The sequence below is a fragment of the Ctenopharyngodon idella genome, chromosome 11 (assembly GCF_019924925.1).
Source record: "Ctenopharyngodon idella isolate HZGC_01 chromosome 11, HZGC01, whole genome shotgun sequence".
NCBI lineage: Eukaryota > Metazoa > Chordata > Actinopteri > Cypriniformes > Xenocyprididae > Ctenopharyngodon > Ctenopharyngodon idella.
The window spans coordinates 26,449,169-26,461,635 of record NC_067230.1 but is presented as its reverse complement, the minus strand read 5'-3'; the positions used below and the strand labels follow the sequence as shown (position 1 = coordinate 26,461,635).

General features: G+C 36.2%; 1 protein-coding gene across 12 annotated transcripts in view; it reads left to right on the top strand.

Annotated features, from left to right (window-relative positions):
* itpr1b (inositol 1,4,5-trisphosphate receptor, type 1b) overlaps positions 1 to 12,467 on the top strand; it is a 142,113-nt gene that overhangs the window by 47,712 nt on the left and 81,934 nt on the right. For all 12 annotated transcript variants that reach the window (XM_051912919.1, XM_051912918.1, XM_051912913.1 and 9 more), the window contains exons 22-35: positions 3 to 144; positions 234 to 387; positions 525 to 715; positions 1,478 to 1,610; positions 1,687 to 1,738; positions 1,826 to 1,991; positions 3,808 to 3,981; positions 6,021 to 6,089; positions 6,342 to 6,479; positions 7,501 to 7,626; positions 8,544 to 8,744; positions 8,825 to 9,076; positions 10,477 to 10,602; positions 10,913 to 11,041. In XM_051912919.1, the coding sequence (XP_051768879.1) occupies positions 3 to 144; positions 234 to 387; positions 525 to 715; positions 1,478 to 1,610; positions 1,687 to 1,738; positions 1,826 to 1,991; positions 3,808 to 3,981; positions 6,021 to 6,089; positions 6,342 to 6,479; positions 7,501 to 7,626; positions 8,544 to 8,744; positions 8,825 to 9,076; positions 10,477 to 10,602; positions 10,913 to 11,041 (2,053 nt within the window). The remainder of the gene's footprint in view (positions 1 to 2; positions 145 to 233; positions 388 to 524; positions 716 to 1,477; positions 1,611 to 1,686; positions 1,739 to 1,825; positions 1,992 to 3,807; positions 3,982 to 6,020; positions 6,090 to 6,341; positions 6,480 to 7,500; positions 7,627 to 8,543; positions 8,745 to 8,824; positions 9,077 to 10,476; positions 10,603 to 10,912; positions 11,042 to 12,467) is intronic.

Here is a 12,467-nt window from a genome sequence, read left to right as displayed (position 1 = left end):
AGTTATGATAACGATGGAACCAGCAGAGACGAGATAAAGGAACGCTTTGCTCTCACGATGGATTTTGTGGAGAACTATCTCAGAGATGTGGTCTGTCAAAACATTCCTTTCTCTGATAAAGAGAAAAACAAACTCACTTTTGAGGTAAGCCACCGTTCACCGTGTGCTGTGCAAGTGTGAGAAACGTGGGTTGTTTTGGATGTGGTTAACTTTTCTGTATCTTTTTTTTTAAGGTTGTGAATTTAGCAAGAAACCTCATTTACTTTGGCTTTTACAACTTCAGCGACTTGTTGCGTTTGACCAAGATCCTGTTGGCGATTTTGGACTGCGTTCATGTCAGCACTATCTATCCTATCAACAAAATGGAAAAAGGAGACGAGTCCAAAAGTAAATCTCTGATCTTTTTCTCACGTTATAACAGTTCAACGTCCTTTGTTGGTTCTGCTATTGATATTCAAACAATCAATAAAACATCAAATGTAAAAGGAGACATGTTTAATCTTTGTTGGTTATGTTTCTCCCAGGTAGCAATGTAATGAAATCCATCCATGGCGTTGGCGAGCTGATGACCCAGGTTGTCCTAAGAGGAGGTGGATTCTTACCCACAACTCCCACAACACCCCCAGATGGTGATGTGGTTAAGACCCAGACAGAACCAGAGAAGGAAGACATTCTGGTGATGGACACCAAACTAAAGATCATAGAGATCCTGCAGGTAATTAAAAACATAATTAAAGGGGCTGTATGTAGAAGTCAGAAACCCTTATTAGTGACACTGGTGGCCATTAAGTGAACTGCAACCAGCAACTTATTGCGAGCAAACTTAAAAGGATAGTTCACCCAAAAATGAAAAGTTTACTCACCCTAAAGCCATTCTATGTGTATATGACTTTCTTCTTTCAGCCAAACACAATCAAAAGTTATATTAAAAATATAATGGCTCGTCTAAGCTTTAATATTGGAGGATGAGATTTTGAAGCCCAAAAAAGTACATCCACCGTTCATTAAAACATAATCAATGTGGGTCCGGGGGTTAATAAAGGCCTTCTGAAGTGAATCAGTGCGTTTGTGTAAGACAAATATCCTTATTTAAAACTCTATAAAGTAAAATAATGAACTTCCAACGTGACAGCCATACACATTCGACTTACATCTAAAAAGCGTTAACTTCCATGATGTAGTACACAATGCCATGACGTTCTACGCTACGCCACTGATGTACTACACTATGTCCAACGTTATAACGCATAGTACATCATGTCATTGTGTACTACGTAGCAGAGGTTTTATTTTAATATTTATTCTATTTTATTTTGCAAGCCTTTTAGCCTAAATTTTATTTTATTTTATTTAGCCCTTTGAAAATAAGCAATATATCATTATATCCAATCTGAGGAACCAGTTAGCTTCACCATTTTCACCATTCAACAAAGCTGGTTAAAATACTGAACCTTGTGTTTTTGTTGTTGTTGTTTAGTTTATTCTAAATGTACGACTGGACTACAGGATCTCCTGCTTGTTGTGCATCTTCAAACGAGAGTTTGACGAGAGCAACATGCAAACGGATGCAACGCCAGCTGCAAATGCAGACGGGCCCAACAGTATCCCAGGTATACAGCATTCCCCAATCACTATTACCTATGAGTTACTCTAAAGATTATGAGAGTGTTTTTGTTCGTTTCACAGCTCTGGACTTTGAGAACATTGAAGAGCAAGCAGAAGGAATCTTTGGTGGAAGGTAAGGATTCATTTCTTGAATGAGAAGGTGCAAAAATCTTTGTAAGAGTTCACAAGTACTGTATGTAACCATTTTTTCTGAACTCAGTGAGGAGAACACACCTCTGGATCTTGATGACCATGGTGGCAGAACATTTTTGAGGGTTCTGCTGCACCTTACCATGCATGACTATCCACCGCTTGTGTCTGGAGCGCTACATCTGCTCTTCAGGCACTTCAGTCAGAGACAAGAAGTGCTTATGGCTTTCAAACAGGTATTTAAAACAATGACTCCAGCTGACTAGTTTTGTAAGTTTTGTTTAGACCATTTCTATTGGTTGATGTTTTAATGCAGGGGTTCTCAACCTTTTGCAAGCTGGGCCCCCCCAAAGCTGGTTCATTGCAGTTGGGGCCCCAGTCAACCCCCCCAACCCACACACCAGATAGATAGATATATAGATAGATAGATAGATAGATAGCCCTAGGCTATTATTTTTCGGCCCACATTATTATTATTATTATTGTTGTTATTATTATTATTATTATTATTATTATTATTATCATCAGTAGCGGTAGGTAGGCCTATTATCATTACTAGGCTATTGTTATAATTGGCAGTAGCACCAGACTTCTAATGTGAGCTTGCAAACGTTATTATTAGAATAATAATAATAATAATAATAATAATGAGTAGTAGTAGGCCTTTCATCATTACTAGGCTATTGCTATATAATTATATGAGGTTACATGCTTCATTGTTGTTATTATTAATATTGTTATCATCAGTAGGCCTATTATCATTACTAGGATATTGCTATAATTGGGAATTGGCACCAGACCTCTGATATTAATTTATGCTTTATTATTGTTATTATTACTAGGCCTAATAGCAGGCATCATCTGCATTTTTTACAGAAGCTTGCAGGTAAAGGAAAGCTTTAACTGTAGCCTATATTCTGACTAGTTTATTCGTTCATATATATATATATATATATATATATATATATATATATATAAAAAACACTAAATACGACCTCAGTTTTTATACGTTTGCAGCCTCTGAAACTTCCGTCCGTCATAAAAATTAATTCGGATGGTTCGATTTTCTGCATTTTTCGCATCCGTAGCAAATATTTTGAGGGGTGTTTTTGACAATTGAGAGCCACCAAATGACGAATATGAAAAAACGAATACGACAGTTTCGGACTCAGTCAGGGTGCAAGGACCTTAAACTTTTGAGGCTTGCAGCTTCTCGAGGAGAAATCAAACAAATGAGCGCCGTTTTCTAAAGTCTATGAGCGCAGCACACACAAATAAACTTAACTGACATACTGCAGTTAAATTTCAAAATGTGGTGTTTTTATATTTATAACATTTGAATACAGTTCAGCAACATACATCACACGACCTCACGACCAAGAGAGCTGACAATTGTCCATCACTTAATTTACCATCACCTCGCGATTGAAAATGTGACACTGATATGACAGTTCAGCAAACAAGTTAATAATATTAAGTTACTTACATTTTAGACGAAATAATGACTGTTTTGGTCTATTTTAGCAGCGAAAATAGATCCGATGAATCCAAACAAAGATCACCTCATAGCGCATCTCACAGCAACACTCAATCGTGTTTTGAATGATTCAGTGTTTTGAACAAATCGTTTGAGTCAAAGATTCAATGACCCATTCACAAACATCTGTCTCATTCTTGATGAATCGGCCGTTTGAACGAATCGTGAATGAACGACTCAATGACTTGCTTAATAAAACCGCTTATCACCTGCATTTGCGCTCACTATCGACAAACCAATCAAATTTGTTCAAAACTTTTTTTTTTTTTTAAATCAGTCCAAACACATTTTAATTTTATTCAGGAGTTATGTATATACAAAACTATAACTTTTTATGACAGTAGTTTAGTGATAAAAAAATTTGCAAAATTTTTATTTTTTTTTTTCAGGTTTTTTTTCCTCCCATCCTGTAGCCTACTCGCGCCCCCCCCGGGGGGGCGTGCCCCACCGGTTGAGAACCACTGTTTTAATGCATAATTTAATTTCTATTTTTCATGTTGCTTTTTTCTCTGTAGGTTCAGCTTCTAGTGACCAGTCAGGACGTAGACAACTACAAGCAGATCAAATCGGACCTTGACCAGCTGCGATCTAATGTGGAAAAATCTGAGCTCTGGGTGTACAAGCGACAGGGTGATGAAGGCATGGATGCAGGGGACGGTCTGCCGGCAGAGTCTGACCACAAAAAGAAGGTGGTAACATTTATTATTTAAGGCAGGGGTCTTTTGTAGTCAAAGAACCCCTTGGTGGATATAAAAACAGAGCAGAGACTCCCTGAAATTGAGGGTTGCCTGGCCTCTAATATCCTGTATATTGCCGCATAAATGTACACTACCATTTAAAAGTGGGCTCGGAAGGATTTGTAATGTTTTTGTCTCTTTTGCTCACCAAGGCTGCATTTATTTGATCAAAAATAAAGTAAAAACTGTAATATTGTGAAATAGTATTACAATTCAAAATAACTGTTTTTAAAATGTAATGTATTCCTGTGATGCAAAGCTGAATTTTCAGCATCATTACTCCAGTCTTCAGTGTCACATGATCCTTCAGAAATCATTCTAATCGGCTGATTTGCTGCTTAAGAATTTTTTTTGAAAACCGTTGTGTTGCTTAATATTTTTGTGGAAACCATGATTTTTTTCAGGATTTTTTGATGAATAAAAAGTTCAAACGAACTGCATTTATTTGAAACCGAAATGTTTTGTAACATTATGAATGTCTTTGTCACTTTTGACCAAATGAATGCATCCTTGCTGTATAAAAGTATTAATTTATTAAAAAACAACAACAACAAAAACAGCAACAACAACACTGAATGTTAGTGCATTGGCAATTCTTTAGGAATTTATTTATTGCAAAGCTATTCATAAGAATAATGTTAAATATTTTTTTTATTTAAGTTTTATTTTAGCTTTTTAACTTTTCTTGAATTTTTGTTTAATGCATTTTTTTTTTTTTTTTAACAATAATTAGTTTGAGATCACTTCCCTAAAGATCGCGGACCTTCTCTTGATGTAATTATTCATCAGTTTGGTCTAAGTAATGATATCAAAAACTCATCAAGCATTTGTATAATTAAATACCTGGGTAAATCATTTGATGGAATTATTTTGAAAAAAAAAAAAATATATATATATATATATATATATATATAATATATATATTTTGCAGCTTGGTGGCACTCACATTTATTCATCAGAGTAAACAAAAAAGCTAATTGTTACTTTTTTCTTATAATTAAAAACTGGGCCTATTAATTGGCCTGGTTTCACAGACAGGGCTTAGATTAAGCCAGGATTAGGCCTCAGTGCAATTAGGACAGCTTTTATAAACGTGCCTTAGAAAAAAACATGACTGGTGTGCGTCTTGAGACAAAACAATGGCACTGACATGTTTTAAGACATCAGTGCAAGTTGCTTTCAGTTAAAACAGTCCAAAGGCGCCGTGTCCTAACCAGACGCGATGCGATTTAATTCCAGGTCCAAACGCGACGTGACTATGAAACGCGATAAAGTCAATCAAAAATCACAGCCAATCAGAAGAGCGCGTTTGCAGGGCTCTCTCGGCAAGCTCCCGGCACTCGCAACGAAATGGATAAGTACGTTACATATTCAAATTCATGAATATTACACCATTTTAACATGATTAAAATATACTGAGTTACTGAAACAATCTTGGTCATAGAATACACTTGTCTGTTCACAGTGAGTTGACAATTTGAACGTTCTTGTTTCCTTTTATTTATTTTGAAGATCTGAGGTGAATTGTCCATTTTTGCTTTCAGTATGGCTATAAAAGACACAAAATAATATTCAAAGTCACATTACACGTTTTTAACATTTAATAAAGCACATAAACATTACCTGAGATTATCATTGCCATACTTTGTGTTGTTGTTCCAGCCACGACGTCGCAGAAAAGTAGAAACTAGTTAGGACAAAAACTGATTAACATGGAAAGTTACCTTTTATCGCGTGTCACCGCGTCGTCGCATCTGGTTAGGACACGTTGTAGGACTAGGCTTAATTTATATCTTGTCTGTATAAATAAATAACCGTTGGAAAATCTTATTATACATATTTTAAACCTGCTATTACCATTTTATTTATTTATTTATTTATTTAACTTCAAGGCCGTCTTCCTTAGAGATAGTGACCCTTGTTACTTGAATGGAATAAAACATTCACACTTACTTCGTTTAACCTTTGTATGTTTGCTGCTCTTTATGTAGAGGGACTCGGGTTCAGATAAAAAAAAGACAGATGGAAATGGCAGTGACAATTACAGAGACGTGAAGGAGGTAAGGTGTCATTCACATGCTTGTGCACATTCAGCTGTGTAAGGTAGCAGTCTGTCGATGTAGCCAAGCACCATAAACACTGGCAAAGCTAATTATGTAGCCTCTTTAACTAAAGTAGATCAAATTAACCAGTGCTGATGCAATTAGCACCACATGTAACAGCTATTGCAGTTGGAGCTGCTTTGATTAAAAAGTGTTTTTTCACTTCATTTTATCCTCTTCAGCTCATCATCTGTCTCTTTCTCTCTCTAGATCCTCCTGCGTCTTAGCAAGCTGTGTGTGCAGGAAGGACCGTCGGGGAGGAAGAGTAAGAAACAGCAGCAGAGGCTGTTGAGGAACATGGGAGCTCATTCAGTGGTGCTTGAGCTGCTGCAGATCCCTTACGAGAAGGTGCAGTATATGAATCTGGCCTATATGAGTGTACTCGAGTCTAATGAGTGTGGCGCTCGCAGAATGATTTTCTGTTAATGCTTCTCAAATGTGCATTATTCAGCCAATGCGGATGGAAAATCATACTGAAATACCTGCTATTCAGCCATTCTACTGAACACTGCTACTGAATCTACAGCATGAAACATACTGCATTCAGAGTAATTTGATTCCTGAATTAGTGACTCTTATGACTTTTTAGTGAATCAAAAACATGCAAAGCGACCAGTGTCTTTCGATTCTTGAATCATTGACTCTTCAGAATCTTTCAAATAAATGAAAAGGATGCAGCTTAACCAGTCTAATCTGATTCTTAAATTAATGATTCTTATGACCTGATTTTTTTTAGTGAATCAAAAAGATGCAGCGGGATCAGTGTATTTCGATTCTTGAATAAATGACTCTTAAATTTAAGATCTTTTGAGTGAATCAAAAACATGCAACTCGACAGAAGCAGTCTGCTTTTTGAAGGAATGATTCTTGTGGACTGATTATTGATAGTGAATCAAAAACATGCAGTGTGACCAGTGTATTTCGATTCTTGAATGAATGACTCTTAAATTTTAGATCTTTCGAGTGAATCAAAAACATGCAACTCTACTGAAGCAGTCTGCTTCTTGAAGGAATGACTCTTGTGAACTGGTTCTTATTAGTGAATCAAAAACATGCTGTGTGACCCCAGTGTGTTTCGATTCTTGAATGAATTACTCCTATACGCCAGTTCTTTGTAGTGAATAAAAACACATCAGTTGGAGCAGTTATTATCTGAAATAAACTGAAATTAATCAGACTCACTAATGGAATGACAAGTTATTACTTTCCTTAAGAATCATTAATTATTGTCAAGGCATCCTATTCCCGACATGTTTTGTTTAATTACAATAAATTTTATATATATATATATATATATATATATATATAATAAAAAGTCATACATATATAGAAAAAAAGTGTCAATGAGCAGTGATGTACATTTTCGCAGGGTGAGGACATCCGAATGCAAGAGATCATGAAACTGGCTCACGAGTTTCTTCAGAACTTCTGCGCAGGCAACCAGCAGAACCAGGCCCTGCTCCACAAACACATCAACCTGTTCCTTAATCCTGGGGTGAGCTCTCCATCTTAGAGTCAGACTCACATCAAGAAAGCTATTGTGTTTCATCACTCTGGATGAGTGTTGGGTGGGGGCTGGTGACAATGACGAGTGTTCTCAGTTTCCATATTGCTACATCTCAAACAAATTTTAAAAGCAACATGACGATGATTCATAGTTCATCATGACATCATGACTGGACTAATTGTAGTCATATTTTTGCGGTATTTTAATGTTACCATGTGTTATTTGTGCTGTTTTGGTGTTGTAAGGATCATGAAATGCCATTACATTTAATCAAAAATTCTTCATATACACTATCTATTACCATTTCAGTCAAATCAGACTCTTGGTGATTCTATGGCTATCTCTTATTTTATAATTATTATAGTTTGTAATAATTATAATAAACAGTTGAGAAAGAAAACGCATGTGTAACAGTATAATGGATCCGTGCACCAGGTCTTAAAGTGACAACAGCCGAATAGACCTATTGCCAAATTATAAGATAATATTAAAAATGTCTATATGGCAGTTTTTCCCCATGGTATTGGTCAAAATTGTGGCCGGTGAAAATGCTGAGTAACTTTGGAAAACCAATAGCCAAAGACTGATTGGCAAAAAAGTTTGTCAAGCCCTAAATACACACATATAGCATGTTGCATTTAAGTGTTGCAAGTATTTTATTCACGTATCCTTTCACAACCAAGAAGATATACATCAAATTGGCAAGACAGGATCCCATTCGATCTTCTGTGTTTTCCTAATGGTTGTTCTTTCCAAATTGAAAACCATACTCTTAGGAAATGGGGTGTTTCAGCACCACACACACCACTTTTTGCTCAATCTGAATGAAAGTCCTTTGTTTCTAAGGTGCTAGAGTGTTTGGTTTTAAATGGTAATTTCTGATTTGTCTCTTTTATCTTCTGTAGATACTGGAGGCCATCACGATGCAGCACATATTCATGAACAACTTTCAGCTGTGCAGTGAGATGAACGAGCGGGTCGTGCAGCACTTCGTCCACTGCATAGAGACCCACGGCAGGCATGTGCAGTACCTGAAGTTCCTGCAGACCATCGTCAAGGCAGAGAACAAGTTTATCAAGAAATGCCAGGATATTGTAATGGCCGAGGTGGGTGGCTGATGTGCTGAAATTATTTGTTTTGTTAATTATTCCTGTGATTTAATGTTAAATCTCTCTTTTTTCTGCAGTTGGTGAACTCTGGGGAGGATGTGTTGGTCTTTTATAATGACCGGGCCTCCTTCCAGACCCTGGTCCAGATGATGCGTTCAGAGCGTGACCGGATGGATGAAAATAGCCCCCTCATGTACCACATCCACCTGGTGGAGCTGCTGGCTGTCTGCACGGAGGGCAAAAACGTCTACACCGAGATCAAGTGCAACTCCTTGCTGCCGTTGGATGATATTGTCCGTGTGGTCACGCACAAAGACTGCATTCCTGAGGTTGGTGGTCTATAGCTTAATGCTGCATCATTTGAATGTTTTTCCTCAACGTTTTATTGTGGTATCATCTGTTTACCCTCCCTTAAATGGCACTTTAAAATAAAAAAATATGTGAATCATCACTTTACATGTTGGTTAGATGGACTCTACTTGTGTAAGCTGGTGATTATTGGCCAGAATAAGCTGCAATGAGTACCATGATTATTATTATTATTTTAATAAATAAAACAAACAAACAAATAATAAATAAATACATACATAAATAATTGTAATTACATTTTATTAATTCTGTTTTAATGCATTAAACCTAAAAGGTCAAACGAGGGTCAATTCAACGCTCGATTTGCACAAAAGATTAGCATGACGGCGCATGCTAGTGGATGAGTTGAATCCTACATAAATTTATCCTCTAACCATTCAGAAACGTCCAGTTGCATTCTAAAAGTTGTAACTTCTTCCTGAGTCTCTCCATCAGTGTCCGACTCCGGTTTGAACAATGTAAGGCTGATCACCGTTACTGACAATCCTCATTTTGACTGCGTGAGATTCTCCAGCTTTGTTGTTGTTGAGAAACCGAAGTAAAAGCTGTTAAAGCTCCGTCCTCTTTTGGAAAGTGGGCCGGTAACAGCAGCTCATTTGCATTTAAAGGGACACACACAAAAACGGTGTGTTTTTGCTCACACCCAAATAGGGGCAAATTTGACAAGCTATAATAAATGATCTGTGGTGTATTTTGAGCTAAAACTTCAGATACATTCTGGGGACACCAGAGACTTATATTACTTTTTGTGAAAAGGGGTATAATAGGTCCCCTTTAAATTAACTGAATAATTTTTTTTATTAATTTTATTTAATGCATAAAACATTTAAAACTTAACAGAGTAATGAGGTGTGGAAAATGTGCTTGATTCTCAAGATTTTTTTGTTAATGTCCCTAAAAAAGCTATTTCTCAGAAAATGCATTACCCAAAAAATACTTAGGAAGTGAAAGCATGATCATTTGCTACAGTTCTTTTTTTTTTAATTCTGAGTAATTCATAAAATATTATTTGGAGACATGCAAATTAAGTGATACTCAAATGAACATAAATGCATATATAAACATATTAGATGTGATTTCAAAAAATCACTTATTTTATATATATTTATACATTTTTTTTATATTAACACTACCTTTCAAAAGCTTGGAATCAGTAAGGTTTTTCAAAGTCTCTTATGCTCACCATGAATCCATTTTAAGTCATCCAGTGGCCCCTTTAAAGTCTGCTAAGGCCCAATAGTGGGCCTCGGAACCCTGCTTTAAAACCACTGGCCTAAATGATGTCATCTCTCTAGATCAAGCAGCTCCAAAATGTGACTTACTCATCATAAGTTGTGTGTATATTCTTTGTTCTTTTTAGGTTAAAATTGCTTATATCAACTTCCTGAACCACTGCTACGTGGACACAGAGGTCGAAATGAAGGAGATCTACACCAGCAACCATATGTGGAAGCTCTTTGAGAACTTTCTGGTTGACATATGCAGGGTAATGGAAGCCGTTTTGGGGATTTTTCTCAACCCCAATGAATCGTTTAGGTGTAAAGTACCAAAAAGTACCAATCTCTTGCTAGCTAGCGTTCCACTAACATTGTTTAAATGCCTGTGGGATTTTTTTTATAAAGTCAAGTAGGAGTGATTCATTATTTGTGGTATAATATGTTTTATTTATATGATTTCTGAACCTTTATTGATGCAGGAAAGGGGTGAATCAGTGTATGTTCTGACTGTGCTTACTGAAGCAAATGACTCAAGCCCACAATAATTCTGTCTATTCTTTATGGTTGTTTTGCATCCAGGTCTGCAACAATACAAGCGACCGCAAACATGCTGACACGACGTTAGAAAGCTACGTGACCGAAACCGTAATGAGTATTGTGACGACATTTTTCAGCTCTCCTTTCTCCGACCAGAGCACTAGTTTACAGGTAATGACCCCAATACAACAGTATATACTACTGTTTTATTTGCAAACGTTAAGTATATGTTGCTTTCAGTTTCAGTTCAATTTTGGTTCACCACCATTTGCATCTTCAGTTCATACAGCGGTTTGATTTCTTTGAAGTTAATTCACTGTTATCTTACATACATGGAAAATAAACCCTCCAGATAATATCTTAACCCTGTTCACTCCTTCCTGGCTTAGGTGGCACGTCATATATACGTAAGTATCTGTAAAAGCCCCTCCTCTCATCTAGCCCTAGCCCGCTGGTGCACTTTGTGAGAGCCATAGGATTTGTAGAAATTCAGGCGGTTTCATCACACTTGTGGGTTTCTAAAGAATCGGCCTGACCACTGGCGACTGACGCACTGGTCAGAGCTTTCCAAGAACTCTATTCTTCTCATGCTCTTGCACATCCACACGAGCAGTCTTCCCACATCTCCATTTCGCAACATGAGAAACTAGGGCTGATCTAGCCCGCAGACACATAGCGTGTTTATGTTTGTAGGGTTATGTTTGTAGGGCGCTGGTGGCTGTGGAGGCCGATAGCTTAGTTTTTCCTGGAAAACCTGATTTCTTTCCATTGAGATTGTATTAATAATACAGTACAGCACAATTGACTATCTTGCCATGTAGCACGTCTGACTTTTCAGTAGTTATGAAACTATCATCTATGTGCACTGATAAAAGAACTATATTTGTCAGAATTGAACCTTACCGTATCAGGGATATTATTAACTAAATCTAAAACCATAAAAAATTCAGTTACTTGAAATAAAATAAAATATGAAAAAACATTTTTCATCTAGTTGCCAAGGCAAAACTAAACTAAATAAAACTAAAACTATAAATGAAATAAAAAATTGTAAAACCTGCATAGACATATTTAAAGAAAAAAGAAATGAAAAAAAGAATAATAATAAAAATGGCAAAAAAAATGACTAAAACTATAACCAAAATCAAAATGAAAATGGAAAATATAAAAATAAAAAATGATTCAAAATATTAATAAAAACTATAATAGTATTATTTTTTATTTATTCTTGAATTTTCAGCCTCATTACTCCAGTTTTCAGTGTCACATGATCCTTCAGAAATCATTCTAATATGCTGATTTGCTGCTCAAGAAAAATGTCTTATAGAAGCTGTGATACATTTTTTTCTTCAGGATTATCTGTTGAATTGTTCAAAAGAAGTTCAGTGAAGTTCAAAAGAGCAGCATTTATTTGAAATATGAATCTTTTGTAACATTGTAAATGTCTGGGTTAGTTTGACCAATTCAGATCCAGACAGATAGATAGATATATTTATTTATTTTTTAATATTACTTTAGTCTGCCATCGTAAAGTAGGAAGTACCTCCTAATACCATGTCGTGTGTAGACCCTACACCCCATTCAGTTTTTCCTGGAA